At 47.9% G+C, this 16,312-nt stretch overlaps 1 protein-coding gene across 5 annotated transcripts in view; it reads left to right on the forward strand.

The window, feature by feature from the left end:
* Positions 1 to 16,312, forward strand: part of MAMLD1 (mastermind like domain containing 1) — a 122,268-nt gene that overhangs the window by 77,216 nt on the left and 28,740 nt on the right. For all 5 annotated transcript variants that reach the window (XM_088795230.1, XM_074324232.2, XM_019753515.3 and 2 more), the window contains one exon: positions 3,713 to 5,518. In XM_088795230.1, coding sequence (XP_088651356.1) covers positions 3,713 to 5,518 — 1,806 coding nt within the window. The remainder of the gene's footprint in view (positions 1 to 3,712; positions 5,519 to 16,312) is intronic.

The following is a 16,312-nucleotide window of genomic DNA, read 5'->3' on the forward strand; positions in this document are numbered from 1 at the left end:
AAGTCCATTGAAAAGAGGAATATCAGAAGAGGCTCCCGTTTGCCCCTCTGCTACAACCGTAGCCTCAGCCTGCACCCCCTTGGATCCCCGGGACAGCAAGACCAGCCTGTCCCCTGATTAGGCGTGCTCCCAAAACATTCAGTGAGGTGACCATCAGCGGCAGTCCAGCTGCAGACTTGCCACAGCCAGAGTGGTACCCACTTCAGCAAATGGGATCCAGCAGCAGTAGGACTGCCCTGAACACCCCACACGGACATCCTGTGGTTCTACTTTGTCACTGAGGAGCTGGTTGGGTTCCAGAATTGGAATTGAGTAGGGGACATTGGCTTCGTTGCACTTGATTTTGCCTGAAAAGTTGTGTACATACACTCTCTCATTTCAGAGAGCTGGAGACCCCTGTCTTTTGCCAGTGGTTCCTAATATTACCTTTAGCGTACAGGGGTCATGCCCTGCTTCCCTTACCTCCTGCCACCTTAGTCCCAACAGGTTAATGGCAGAGCAACAATTAAAATGAAAACTCCCGTGGGCTACAGAATCTGCCAGGGATTGCAGGCCGCTGCAACTCACAGCCCCTGGCCTCCCTTCCTTCCCATCCTCCAATCCCATCCTTCCCCTGCCTGGTTCTACATACACTCCCTGCAGGGGATCCTACATAAAATCTACACTCATTCATTCCTTATTGATCCATTTCACACATTTCTATTTTTTTTCCTTAAAAATTTTATTGGGGAAGGGGAACAGGACTTTATTGGGGAACAGTGTGTACTTCCAGGACTTTTTCCAAGTCAGGTTGCTGTCCTTTCAATCTTAGTTGTGGAGGGCGCAGCTCAGCTCCAGGTCTAGTTGCCATTGTTAGTTGCAGGGGGCACGCAGCCCACCATCCCCTGCGGGAGTTGAACAGGCAGCCTTGTGGTTGACAGCCCACGCTCCAACCAACTGAGCCATCTGGGAGCTCAGCGGCAGCTAAGCTCTAGGTGCCGTGTTCAATCTTAATTTCAGGGGGCGCAGCCCACCATCCCTTGCGGGACTCGAGGAGTCGAACCGGCAACCTTGTGGTTGAGAGCCCACTGGCCCATGTAGGAATCGAACCAGCAGCCTTTGGCGTTAGGAGCACGGAGCTCCAACTGCCTGAGCCACCGGGCCAGCCCTCTATTTTCAATATATTGGATTCTTTGAACTCTCTGGGACAATGTGGAAGAGACTAAATTTCAGTTTGGGACCCAGTGGCTTGTTTGTGGGCTGCCCCGTAATTGATTGAATGAATGGCCAGGAAAACATGTGGCCTGATCATTTCAAAAGAAAAGGCGAAGAAGTAGGCAACTGCCCTCACTCAAAGTGGTGGAGCCCCTTCTATGGGGACGAGGCAGTTGGTGTCCTGCCACTGTGGTGGATTAAGGCAGTGGGTCGGGAGGCAGCTGAGTGGTCAAGGAGGGGCCCTGCATCTGCCCTCCAGCTGAGCACCTCTGGGCAAGCCCTGTCCCCTTCCTAGGTCTAAGGGTCCCTGTGTTTAATAGGACAGGGTTGGACATCCAAGACCCTTCCATATCTGCCCTTTGTAATGTCAGCTACCAGTTGTGAGGACCTACTATGTGCCACAGAATCTGCCCCATTCCACTTTAAGAGTCACAGCAGCATCACAAGAGAACCAAAATTATACACTTTTTGCCGACAAAGAAGCTGGGACTCAGAGAGGTTCAGTGGCAAGGCCAAGACCGAGTTGTGTCTGCCTCAGGACCTGGGCCCTATGCCGCACTGCCACCATCCATACTCTGGGCCGGTGGTTCTCAATCTGGCTATCCACTTCGAATCAGCCAGAGAGCTTTCAAAAAGCTCGGATGCCTGGGCCCCACTCCAGATGAGATCGAAGCAATTCATTTGTGTTGTGATAGCCTGGGAATCTGGGTGTTTCTAAGTGATTCTGTTGTGCAGCAAGGCCTGAGAGGTGTAGCCCTGGGGGATCTTTTTTGACATTCCACCTGCCATGAGAGTCATGACCCCTATTGTTCTAGCAGGTGTTCCCTACGCATGTGGTAACCGCCCCCCCCCCCCCCCGCCAGAGGGCCAAACATGAGGGGACATCAGAGGACCATCACAGGATGTCCTAGTAAGACTTCCAAAGCTGAAATAGGGGGTTCTTACATGAAAAACTGCTTCAGGAGAAATATACAGATGGTGCCAAAAAATGTATACATATTGTAAGAAAGGAAAACTGTATTAAAATTGTAATGCTCAATATATACTGATAACAAAAGATGAATACGAGTCACGTGTGACTTCGGAAATTACAAGAGGTGCTCAAAGTGGTTACCATCAGCGTCCAGATACTTCTGATTACGGTGAACTGCTGCTTGAGCAACGTTGACCAAAGTGTCCACTTGTATGCATTTTCTGTCATCCCCAGTATCTGTTAGACTATTGGCATTTAGGGAATTTCCAAGCCCCTCTTTACCCACCCATTTTCCTCTACTCCACTCCACTCCGCCCCTTTACTTCCAGGTCATAGTTACTAACATGGCAGCCACAGGTGATTGAAGCTTGAAAGAGTAGGAAATACTGCATTACTAACTGCTTTGCACCCAAAGGTATGCATTTATAAATGGTGGGCAGTTCCCTCAAGGTGCAGATCACAGACTGGGGCCTTTTCCTGTTGTTTCATATCTCCCCGACCTGAGGATGTATCTGTAGAGAGGAATCTCTTATTTAGGTAGCTCTCTCTATATATATTTTTTGCATAAGTCATTCCCATTAAAACAAACAAGCAATACAAAAATGTAGAGAATAGAAAGGGAATTGACGGTCCTCCTCAAGAGGTCACTTCTCCAAACGGTTGCATATAACTTGTTTTCCCAAGTTATTTTTGTATGCTCATAGCAGTGTGTGTGTAAAAATAAATGGAATCATGCCGCAATGACTGTTCTGCAACTTGTGTTTCCTCTAAACAGTGTATTTTAGACAGCTGCCCAAAAGAACACACCCAAATCTCCTTCATTCCTCTAAAGGCTCTGTTATGTTCCATTTTATCACTGCAGCCTAATGCATTTATCCAAGACAGGGAGGCAACCTAAAAGTTCAATGTCTATGTTAACACTTTTCCTTTTTAAATATCGAAGTATCTGTAGGTAGGTAGGAATTGAAAATACCTTTGCTCTCAAATGCCTTTCTTTGGCACCACAGTTGATTTGGTGACTTCTGCATAATTTTATTGAACTCTCCTTTAAGTGGGCAAAGAATATCCTGAGTGACTTTCTGTCATATTTAGTAGACAGAGAGCATAAAGCAGGGGTGTCCAAATTGCGGCCCGCGGGCCAACTGCAGCCCACGATCCATTGTTAATTGGCCCACAGCAAATTCCAAAAATATATTTAGTTTACTTAAATAAACCAGGTGAGGCAATACGTACTTCACCTGGAGTGAGTGGCCCGGCTGTTTGTGTATTTTACCACATATGGCCCTTGGTGAAAAACGTTGAAAAAAGTTTGGACACGCCTGGCATGAAGCCTTATTTGAAATGTAACAAGACAGTTTACATGAAGCATGACAACAAGGAAACAAGCATTGTGGTTCCAAAGATAGGCTGTGTGGTACAGTTTTGACAATTATAACTCCTGAAACTGAGATATCTGTTTTATCTTGCAAGTTTCCTGTTCATTAGTTTTAATGTGCCAAGCATTTATTTGAAAAATGTCTCTCTCTGTCTCTTTCTCTCTTTCAGTCACAGGGAGCCATTAAGAGGAAACAGGAAGGAGACAACTTCCAGTTTCCAGACATGGCTGATGGGGGTTACCCTAATAAAATCAAGAGACCTTGCCTTGAAGATGTCACCCTTTCTGTGGGGCCAGGTGCCCACCCCAATATGCCCTGTGCAGAGCTACAGGTTCCTCCATTGACAATGAACCCTAGCCCTACAGCTATGGGTGTAGCGGGCCATTCGTTACTGCTTGAAAATAATCCCATGAACAACAACGTAATGGGCTCACCATTTGTTGTACCACCGACTGCAGAAATGGGACTGAAAGGGTCCGTGGCTCCTTATTATGACAAAACCAACAGCACACCGGCTGTGGACCAGGAACTTCAAGATCTGCTGGAGGAGCTAACAAAAATTCAAGACCCTTCTCAGAATGAGCTAGACCTTGAGAAGATACTGGGGAGCAAGCCAGTCGAACCACTGGTCTTAGATCACCCCCAGGCAACCCTGGGCACAAATCGCAAGCCTGCGGCTCAGATGCCACACTTGGAGAGCATTGGTTCCAGCAAGGAGTTTGCTTCTGGTTGCAGCCAGGTCACTGGCATGTCACTTCAAATCCCACCCTCCTCTGCAGGGATCAGCTATTCGATTCCCTCCACCAGTAAGCAGATGGTCTCACACAGTTCTGCAACGACACAGTCCAAGAGCCAGGTCCAGGTAATGCACCCCGTGGCTTTGCCCCCACTTCCGGGGCCTCAGTGGCATCATGCCCACCAGCTGAAGGTGTTGGCGGCCAGCAAGCAGGGATGTGTTACGAAGCAGCCAGGTCCCCCCCCCAGTTGGTCAGCCCTGCCTCCTCCAGGCCTCTCCCCACCTTACTGCCCAGTGCCATCGCCACACCCGCCGCCGCCGTTCAGCCCGCAGAGTCTCATGGTGTCCTGCATGTCGTCCAGCAACCTGCAGGGGACCGCTCTCCAAGGCTCTCCCAATGCCTTACTCTCAAGCATGGCGTCCAGCAGCAATGCTGGCCTTGGGCCCACCATGTCCTATGCTCCCGAGAAGCTCCCCAGCCCATCTCTCAATCATCAGCCGCAGTTCAGCCCACAGAGCTCCATTCTTGCCAACCTGGTGTCCTCCACCATCAAAAGCCCTCAAGGCCACCTGATGTCTGCTCTGCCCACCAGCAGCCTGGGGCCCTCCCCACCCTACCGCCCAGAGAAGCTCTCCAGCCCAGGCTTGCCGCAGCAGTCTTTCACCCCCCAGTGCTCCCTGATCTGCAGCCTCACACCCAGCAGTAATGCGCTAGGCCAGCAGCAGCAGCAGCAGCAACAGCAGCAGCAGCAGCAGCAGCAGCAGCAACAGCAGCAGCAGCAGCAGCAGCACCACCAGCAACAGCAGCAGCAGCAACAGCAGCAACAGCAACAGCAGCAGCAGCAAACAAATGTCATCTTTAAACCCAGGGCCACCAACTCACCCAAGACCATGAACATTATCATGCAGCAGGGGCTGGCCAGCCCCAGCCCAGGAGCCCCAGAGCCATTTACTTTCAGCAACACAAAGCCCTTATCCCATTTCGTTTCTGAGCCGGGCCCCCAGAAGATGCCCTCCATGCCTGCCACCTCTAGGCAGCCTTCCCTGCTCTACTACCTGCAGCAGCCGATGCCGAAGCAGGCTTCTTCTGCCACTGCGTCCTCCACTGCCACGGCCACCTTGCAGCTGCAGCAGCAGCAGCCTGACCGTTCTTCGTTCCTTCTGCACCAGATGATGCAGCAGCCCCAGCGCTTTCAGCGAAGAGTCGCCTCAGAGTCCATGCCACCTCTGCCCAGACAGGTAAGACAGTCTTATATCTGATTGGGTTCCTTGCTTTTGGAAATAAGAACTGTGTCTCGTGCTGTTGATACCTGGCTTTGGAGGCAAATCCAGACTAGTCCTCTCTGAGACGGGGCTTCACTCTGGAAAAGTCTATCAGCCAGCTCATTCTGTGTGGTTAAAGCACAGGCCAAGGTTATGGTTTCAGTTCCTATGCAGGAGGAAAACTGCACTCAGTTGCTGCCAGGGGAAGGAATCAGGGGAGACGAGTCACAGTCACACAGAACTACCTTCCCCTGCACTCGGCCATGGAGCACGTCCCCTCACACAGGACCAGTAAGGCTTCATAGGATGCAAGAAGGGAATTGCACTAAAGCACTTAAATTTTGTCTTTGCTGGCACAGCTCGCTGCATGCTGAAGCAGGTCCTAAAGGGAAAGGACAGATGCGTGTGAGGCAGTTACTCGTATCATCCCCATTTTACACACGAAGAAACAGAGGCTCAGAGAGCTAAAATGACTTGCCCAGGGTCACACAGTTAGCAAGGGCCAGAGCAGGAACTTGGAGCCAGGCCGTGTCACTCCAGAGCCTGTGCTCTTTTCCAGATCACTGTGACTTCTCTCTCCCTCACTTTTTATGGTCTTATCGGTCACTAAATTCAGCTGATTCTGGCTGGGTGGTGTCAATCACAGTTCTCAAGTTTCATTGTTCTGATCCCTGCTCGTATCCTCATGGTTTCTGTAGGTGGGAATCCTGGCATGGCTTAGCTGGGTCTTCTGGGCCCAAGTCTCTCATAAGGCTGCAATCATTTCAAGGCTCCGCTGAGCAGGATCTGCTTCCAAGCTTACTCCCATGGCTGTTGGCAGGGAGCAGTTCCTTGCAGATTGTTGCCATGGGGGCCTCTTCATAGAGCATGTTACAATATGGTAGTTGGCTTTATCGACATGAACAAGAGAGAAATATGCCAGCAAGAGAGGCAGGGGGACTGCCAGCAAGTCAGAAGTCACAGTATTTATAACCGAGTCTTGAAAGTGACATCCCATTACTTTTTCTGTATTCTGTTCATTAGATGCAAGCGCGAAGGTGTGAATACCAGGAAGGGATTACTTGAAGGTGTGAATACCAAGAGGCAGGAATCACTGATGTCGGCCAGAATACTGTCTATCTTGGTCCCTCTTTTCCATTGCTCTCATCCCTGCCCACATTCAGGCCGTCTTGATTCTTTGTCTGAACTCGTATAGTTGACTCTTAGTCTAGTGTCTCCCAATAAAGCATTACTTTGCTATAACAGAGAGCTGATCATGGGTCATACTTGCTCAGAAGTTTCCAGAGGTCCATACATAACCTGGCTCCGTCTACTTCCTTAGACTCAGACTCCATTGGGCCCTGCGTGGCACTTCATTTCTATAACCCGGAAGTGCTTGCAGCTCCTGGCCTACTCTGCATTCCCAGCCTTTACTCCTGCCGTTCCATGTGCCTGGCCTTCCCTTCACACCTTTTCTTTCCTATCCCACTCTTATAGCTCCTCAGGCTCCTTCTCCTCTAAGAAGCTTTTCCCTGACTGTCCTTACTACTTCTGTCTCCCAATCTGCTTCCCTCTTCTGTAAAGAAGCCAAGGAGGAGATGGCCGTAAAGTGCTTGGCTGGGGACCTGGCCCAAGGGAAGCACCTGTTGGCCTGCCCTCTTTTTTGAGGACCCTGGGTGAGCATGGTCATGGCAGGACCCAGAGGATAGAGACCGTGCCCTGTTCATCCGGGTCTCATGAAGCGTAACCAAGCAGAATGATCCACCCCCAGGGAACTGGTCCTTTCATGGATGCATACAGCAAGCAGAGCTCCCATGGGGGTGGCTAGGATGAGTGACAGGCCCTTATCCACAGTTCAGGAGCGCTTTGGTTTGGTTTTGTTATAGGCCCATTGCCATCAGTTTTCATGGATTCGTGTGGCACCAGCATCAGCACTGGAGTCATGTCACCATCTAATATTATGAGCCTTTTGGGTTTTTTATGTCTTCAATGGGGTATATTTGTAGCCTGAGTATGTTGCCTCAGCCCTGGATCAGCTGCCTCACAGGGAGAATTCTTATTTATTGGGGTTGTCAAAAGCAAACCTAACCAATTAGCTAAGTGGGGTTGGAGAAAGTGTTCAGGAGAAAGACCAAGCAGCTACGAAGGGCTCAGGCTGCCTCCACCAGCAGAGGTGCGAGGCTGGACTCCCCAAATGGAATGCTACTGCTGCCAAGAGCTGCCTTCCCAGCCAGCGCTGGCTGGTAGCCACAGGCCAGACATTCAACCCAGTACTTCACCTGCCTTTTCTCATTTTAATCCACAGAGGTAGAGGCTGTTAGCATTCTCTTTAAAGCTGAGAAGATTGAGACACAGAGAAGTCACTGGAGTTGCCCACAGGCACACAGCAAGTCAGGGACAGAGCGGGAAGCCTAGCTACAGAGCCCACACTTGTAAGCCTATGCACGGAGCACTGCCTCCAGAGCCTTCTGTTCCTGTGTTAACCTCCTCATTATTGCCTCTTCTACCAAATGGGCATGATGGTAGATTGAGGAGAAAATGCGGTAATACATCTAAAGCACTTTGAACAGGGCCTGGAACAAAGTACCTGCCAACGAAGTTTTGCTGTCACTATCACTCTTAACTCCTGGCCCTGAGCCTCCTGATGTGTTCTCTGGGGGATAAGATGTGGCTCTCAAAACCAGTGCTTTGTCAAGACAGAATATGCACAGTGCTCTCTCTTTAGACCCCATGCCCGCCAGGAGATTTGACAGGAGCTGTGGGGCCTACTAGCCTTGTGGCCCTTCCTGTTCTATGCCCTGCACCACTTAGACAACTCCAGGCTTGGTGGGAAAGGAAAAAGAGCCATCTTTACCCGGCTGGCTGGGATTGTGCCTTCGTTCTTTCTGGAGCTCTCTGACACTCTCACTCCACCCTTCTCCCCAGCACCCTGTTCTGTCCATGGCATTCTTCTAGCCAAAACACACTGAGCAGACCTCCGTGCTGGGCTCATCAACAGCTCTGACGTTCCTTCTCGTAGCCTTTCCCTACTCACTTCAAGGCCTGAGAACTCATCCCTGATCAGTTTTCCAGGGGTGAGAAAAGAAGAAAGAAGAGTTGAGTGTTTGAGGCAAGAGCTAGGTCACGCATGGAAGGACAGGCAACAGCCCCAGTGCTGGGGGCAGGACATGCTTCTTGCTTCCAGCCAGGTGAACTTGTCACATTGTACAATGGCCAAACAGCCTCAACTGACACTCCTTACTGACTACATGGCATTGACTAGCTCATTGTGTTTCTGTGGATGATGGTGGTCATCGCGGAAGGACTAGGCATTCATTTTGATCCAGATTAACATTTTTTTAAAACTTTTATTTATTTATTTATTTATTTATTTATTTATTTATTTATGTTTTTCCCAGACTCATCAGCTCCAACTTAAGTAGTTGTTTCAATCTAGTTGTGGAGGGCACAGCTCACAGTGACTCATGTGGAGATCGAACCAGCAACCTTGTTGTTAAGAGCACCACACTCTGACCAACTGAGCTAACCAGCCGCCCCCAGATCTAGTTATTTCAAGGTGTAGTTTCTAAATGTAAGATGAGACACCAACTCATTAGCAAGCAGAAGTGCCAAATCTAGCTGTCTGTAGGAGCCCATTCTTATTTGCAGACTAGTATTTCTCATCTTGGGGGATTTTACTTTACCAGTTAAGTGACTGATCCAGTTTCAGTGGATCCTTTCCTTGAACTGAAGGTAAAAGACAAATGCCATCTGACGTCAGGACAGCAGTTCAAGTCCAGGCACCAACACTGACTGGGCCATATGCCGGAAGCAATGTCACTTACTGCCTCTAGCCTCAGTTACACATGGAGAAAAGAATTATCCCCTTGTCTTAGGGTATTGGAAGACAAAGGAGACTCTCGTTGAAATTGCTTTGACCCCTGCCTGGCACACACCACATGCTCAGTCAGGGCTGCTGCAGGCTCCCAGTCTTGGGTCTGAGCCCCCTGGGCTCAGATGCATTTCCAAATTCAGGGCATCTGGGACTATAGAAAGGTAACATGGTGCATATACCAAATATCACACAGCCCTCCTCCAGTGGTATCTGGGCAGCCTTGTATTATTTTTGCAAAGAAATATGAATCTTTAACTAAGTCCAGGTCAAATTGCATCCCCAAATAAATTTTGGCATCAAATTTACAAAAATAAAATAAGCTTTCAGAGCTTTTTAGACTTGAAATTACAGATAAGGGATGTGGACCTGGCACTACTAAGGGAGTTGTGACCCCCAGTCCCGGTGTGTTGGATTTTAGTGACCCCAAATTTCCTTACTGGATCCCCCATGCTGCTCCTAAGGCTGGGTGACATCTCTCTGTTCTTAATGAAAGTGAGGTAAAATGAATTGTGTTTCCATAACTTAATGCCCCTTCACCCTGAAGACTTGGAGATACCTTAAAGTACTGGAAAAATCAAAACATTGGGGTTGGGATTTCAGTTTTACCATCAACCACTGGAGAATGGAACTCAAAGACAGAAACAGGTCCATTGAGGAGGTGGGAGAGTGGGGATAGCAAGCAGCAGCCAGAGTGCCCTCGGGGCACATGTTTGCAGAGCTGGCAGTGCAGTCTTATGGGGAGGAGGGATGGGGAGGGTGGCCAGTTGGAATAAGAACAAAAAAGCCTGAAATCTGATCCTTGAGGCAGGCTGAGGCACAGAGGGAAAGGGGCAGCTGCAGAGAAACAAACCAAAGAGGCACATGATACTGTTTGGACAGATTTTGAGAGGGGCAGGAGACGGGAAACAAGCCTGCCTTAGGGAAGGCTGGACTTGGCCCCTCCTGAGTTTGCTGTACTTTCTACCTTTAACATAAGCACCCCCATATCCTTAGCATAGGCAGCCGTGAACACCCAGCAGTTGTGGAGATGGTGGGTGAATCGAGACAACTTGACATCTTCCCTCCTTAAGGGGTTGGACCTGTCTGTGATGGGCGTTTGAGGAGACTCCTTGGGGAAGCCCTCTTGCTACTCTCACCCATGGCTCCTTCTTGTCCCTGGCAAACAGCCCTCTGACGTGCAGCACTCCCAGGGCCGAAGGAAGCCAACACAGAGCAAGAGACACCGAGGCTTTGGCCCTTGGCAGGGCATGGGTCCTGGGGGCTGGACTTAAGATCAGGCTTGAGAGGAGAGCCCAGGCTTTGAATCACTTGGTTCCAAATCCGTCTCTGCCTCATTTTCATTTGGCAAGCTGTTTACCGTTTTGAGGCTTCAGTTTCCCCAGGTGTCAAATGGAGATACCAGTATACCTATCTAATGGGGTTGCTGGGAGGATTAAATGAGATGAAGTAAAAGTGCTTGGCATGGGGCCTGGCACACAGTAATGCTCCATCGGTGTTGGCTGCTAACTATATCAAGAAAGTTCCTGAAACTCCGAACACCGGTAACCCAGTGGAATGGGTTTAGACTGCCTCAGTGTCCGAAGTTCCTCCTCAGGTGCCGGGGGGAGTGGTGACTTGGAGAGTAGGGGCAGAGGATTGCCCTCCCACGGATGTCAGGGAGAACATTTGCTAGGTGGCTGAGGAGAAGCCAAGGGGCAGACATAGGGTGATGAGCCCAGACAGCAGGTGAGTTGCCAGGAGCCATGTGGGGCTGTGCATCCTGCGTGGATGCTGAGTAACAAATGGACCCTAGGACAACTTTCCGTAGGCAGAGAGGAGGGTAAGGAGCAGCCCAATTCCGCCGGCAGCCGCCTAGTCCCGACCCTGCTTCTTGCTGCAGGCTGATGGCTGCCCACCACTGTTTCTAGATCTGAAGAGAGGGCCTGCTGCTGAGAGGCAAAGAGAGCAAATGGGAAGGAGCGTGAGGACCAGCCTTGTCAGCTGCCCTGCACCAATGCCACCAAAAACATGAGTTCTGCTTGGTCACTGGCACTGGGGGGTTGGTGTTTCTCACCTACACTTTTTTTGGAGCCTTGCTCAAACCCAGCCCTGGATGGATGCCATAGCATGCAGAGCACCCATGCTGAACCTCCAGGGAGGCCTTCCCGCCTCTCCTCTCCTTCCTCTTCACTACTCACTCCCACCTCCAAAAAGAACCTTTGCAAAAACTCAAGATTCCTTTTGGTTTGGATTTCCAAGGCTGGACTCACCTGCTCAGTAGAGCAGAACCTTTAATTACTGCTGTCTCAATTAGCACTGCAAATTAAAGTCTTTACATTCGAACCATGACCTCCCACTGAAAACAAAAATGCTAAAACCAGGTTAGTTAGAGCAAGACAATCCCCTGTTCTTGTCGGAGTTACATCAGCTCCATTTTCCACTGGAGAGTCAGGAGCTATGGTGGCCAGGGAGCCTTCTCCTATTCTCAGAATTGTTCATGGACATTTAAAAATAAGTGACCACAGTCTTGCGGAAATACTTGACCCCTCCCCTCCTGCTCCAGAATCAGATGCACCTTCTTGCCTTCCTTGCAAGTCCCTTCTCTTAATGCGTCTCTCATTTTGAGGATAATGGTTGGGGGAAAGCCACACTACTCCTCGTGTTGTGAGAACAGTTTCTTTGCATTTGTCTTTTACTAATTCTGGCAAGGGGCATCACAGATTTCATTTCAGTGGTTAGTCCTGCTGAAATGCAAGAGCAGAGGCCTCTGGGGGAAGCTCTGGGCTGCACTAAGGAAGGATGGGGGTACAGACGAGTCAAGTTTCAAAGAGCCCATGGGTCCTGTCCTGCTCGGATCTTCTCTACCAGACATGACAATATTTTCCTGAATAAGCATCTTTAGTTTGTATTTAAGCATGATTTTACATACAAGCTTGGTTTTTCCTTTCTTTCTGAATTGGGCCTCAAAGAGCTATTTAGTTTGGGGAAACTTTTTTTTTTAGCTGGTTTTAGAGGAAATATAATTAGATGCAGTGTAACATACATTTTGAAAATTTAGGCACTGGTGTCTCTGTGTTGAGCAAGTTTTGTTTGAACCACTCTGAATTGTCAGGAAACGAAACTCCATAGGCTGTTGGGGAAATGCAGGCTCAGCACTTAATATTAATGTTACCAAGAATCAGATTTTTTTTTCAGTTTCTTTTTGGTTTCTGAGAGCCATTAATGATCCTCTACTTCAGTGCTATGTTCCTTTTTTCAAAAAGCAGAAATTTAGAATGAGCTGCTGATCAAATGCTAGCCTTTTAAACGTCAACCTTTTTTTCTGTCAGAAGTTGAAGGATTGAGATGATGTGTTGCAATGAGGCAGCATTACATTTTGGCCCTGGAGTCGCCCTCCATCACTCAGTGAGGTCAACATCAAAATTTATGGGGATACAAGAATCCCCCCAATACAGATGCCTGAATAATGCAGATCAATCAATATAGTTTTGTAATTGCTTAATAATTGACTTACGAAAGCTGAAAAGGCAACCATTTTCAGAAGCTTCCTGTCAAGCTTTTTGTTTCATTTTTTTTCACTTTGTCTTAACATACCTGAAGGGAAACAATGAACTTTTCTGAAGTTGGGGTGCCCAAAATGAGACATTTTAAAAGCAAAGTGTATGATTAATTTTATACTGAGTTCATTGAAACAACCTGCTTATTTGTCACTGTAAAGCAAGGAAAGGGATCTCATTTCCTTTTTCAAAGAGTAGAAGAGGGCAGAAATTAATCACTATGTTGTGCTCCTTTAAACTGTAACTCGGCATGAATGTGTACAAACCCAAAATGAAGAACAGCACATGAAGAGGTAATCCTGTTCCAGATTATGGCCCCGAGTGGAAAGTTGGAAAACTATGAAAAAAATGTCTAGGATGGATGGGCAGTCACAGTGGACTTGCTCCGTTCAGCTGTGGCCCTAACGCCTGAACGTTAGGTATTATTAGGTAACGCCTGACAATAGGTATTATTGTCACTGAGTGTAGGAGTGGATGGTGGCAGAGCGGCCTTGTGAGTCAGAGATGTGACCCATCCAGGCAGGCAAATGATGGGTGTGACGAGGGCTCGATGGCATCCCTCCCCTCCTTTCTGCACCCTCCAGAGTCCCTCTCTCAAATCCATTAATGGCCCCATATCACAGATTTATGGAAACCTCTCCTGAGTCCATTTGTACTCTTAGCCTCCTCTGTCCCTGGGGGGTTGAAAAGCATCCCACGACCTGGGCCTGCTGCATAAAGCAACCATGTGTGTGTAGCTTGGCTACTTCTGAGCTTGAAGGGGGCAACAGAGGGTAGAACACTGCTTACAGTTAAAGCACCCCACCTATACTCCCCGAAGAAAGACTTTCTGCTTTTTCCTGAGAAGTGGAAAAAGTTTGGATTTTTATTTGATCTTGATCATTTGCCCATAGTGACAAATGCTACTTTCTCTGTTTTATTGTTGTTAGATGAGGGCGTATCATGTTAGTTCCTCCATCAAAAGCAGTGAGGTTATTGAAAGCTCAACGTAAGGATCCAAAAGGGTCACACCCCTTCCCCAGGCTCACATCTGTGGCCATGCTAACAGCCCATGGACGGCCCTAGCAGCGCTAGCCTTGCCGCCTTACTCCCAATGGTATAGCAGCTTCTAAGACGGAGAGTGGAATAAAGGCGCAACGTTGATCCATTTCTTCCATACATTGGTCCTTCTCCCCATGTTAATCATGTTTCGTGTTAGATTAGAACGTGTGCAGCTTGGAATCACACAGAGCCCTCAGACCTTGATTCTGTTGTTGGAGCTAGGTGCACAGGAAGAAGAGAAGTGGGCACTTCCGGAAATTATCATATAGTCCTGGCCTAAATTATCATATAGCCCTGAAACCTGAAAGATACATACCCCTACTTCATCAGACATTATTCCAACTCGTGCTTTGCTTTGGGGAGCTTTGGATTTGAGGCTGAACACATGGTTTCTACCAGGCTTCCCCCTCTGTCACCTGCTACCACGTTTGTCCATCCTCCATTTTTGAGTAGAGATGACGAGCGTAATTGTGGGGATCCAGACTTTTTTTACAGGCCCATGTCTGGGGGGCACATGAAGAGAATCGGTCAAAGCAGCTGACTCAGTAGGCAAATTGATGAAGGTAGATTCCTCATTTGCAGCTTTGAGTAATGATCGTTTAGTTCCATGTGGCAAAGCTTTGGAAGGTGTGGGAGGCCCCAACCACCCTGAGTGGGAATAAGTGGGAACAATTCCATCACCCTTTCCTTCTATTAGGCAACATTTTCAAAAATGAGCTCTGGAAAATAGGAACAGGCAAAGCACTCAAATATGGCTTTCTAGTTTCTCAAAAAAAAAAAAATTGACACCCATTATGATGGCTATTACTTAACAAAAAAACAGCAACAACAACAACAACAACAAAAAACACACACAAATAAACCAGTGTTGGCAAGGATGTGAAGAAATGGAAAACCATGTTCAGTGTTAGTGAGAATGTAAAATGGTGCAGCCACTGTGGAAAACAGTATGGTGGTTCCTCAAAAAAATTAAACATAGGACTGCCTTATGATCCAGCAATTCCACTCTTAGGTATAGACCCAAGAGAATTAAAAGTAGGGTCTTGAACAGATATCTGTTCACCCATGTTCAAAGCAGCATTACTCACAATAGCCCAAAGCTGGAAACAACCCAAATGCCCGTCAACTGATGAATGGACAAACCAAATGTAGTATGTTCATATTACGGAATATTATGCAGCCTTGGAAAGGAAGGAAATTCTGACACGTGCTATAACCTGGATGGAACTTAATCTTTATGCTCAGGACATTCCTTTTAAGTAAAATAAGCCAGATACAAAAGGGCAAATACTGTACAGTTCCACTTCCATGGGGTCGCTAGAGTAGTCAAATTCATAGGAACAGAAAGCTGAATGGTAGATGCCTGGGGTTGGAAGGAGGGAGAATGAAGAGTTAGTGTTTCATGGGGACAGAGTTTTGGTTTGGGAAGATGAAAAAGTCCTGGAGATGGAGCAGGGGTGATGGCCACACAACACTGTAGATAATGCCACAGAACTATGCACTTAAAATGGTTACAATGGCAAATTTTACCACAGTCCATAAAAGAAAAACTGAAGTTTTCAAACAGTTGCTAATCCTCTCCTAATCAAAAGCAGTATTTTATTTTCAAATAACATTAACACATGATATAAAGGCAGCAGCAAGCTGAGCTGCCTGTTTTCTGTCGGAGAGAGGAGCCGTACTGACTGCGTGTACACTCACCATTTGTGTGGCCCAGCTGGGTTTTCTGGACGTCTTAGTGAAGTGCATGTTAAACGCTCGGGATAGGGTTCCTGGGCACAGCCAGTGCTTAGAAATAACTTTCCTGGTAAATTGAATGCAATTTCTGTCCTTTTCTGGACATTTTGGAGAAATGACAACATGTGGGTGGGGGAACAAAGAAATGACTGTACACAGGAAGGGGCATTATTTCTGCTTCTGAATGGGATAAGAAACCCCACTTGCTTCATTGGTTCTCTGGTACATCTGCAAGTCTGGAAATACTAGGATGACTCATAGTTTGCTGATTAATACAAGAGCCAACACAACAATGTTGAAGAGTTGCTGTCTGTGATTAGCTTTCTGTGCAAATTGTCCCTCAGGAGCCAGTGCTAGGCTCCGGGGTCGAATTCTAGAAATGGTGAGGGACCTGAAGTACAGTGAGAACCAGCTCCTAAGGTCTTGACACTGGCTCTCAAAGTGGAAAGCAAGAACCTCTGACCAATGCCCAAATTCCTCTTGGAAAGTTGACACACCTGAATGAATGAATGCAGGAAGGAATGAACTGATAAACGAATTGCATCTGCTAACCTTTACAGAATTAAGTTCTTGAGACTCTTTTGAGTGTTTTAGAGTAATTAT

Source organism: Rhinolophus sinicus, chromosome 18 (assembly GCF_057876585.1).
Source record: "Rhinolophus sinicus isolate RSI-liver-muscle chromosome 18, RSI-T2T, whole genome shotgun sequence".
NCBI lineage: Eukaryota > Metazoa > Chordata > Mammalia > Chiroptera > Rhinolophidae > Rhinolophus > Rhinolophus sinicus.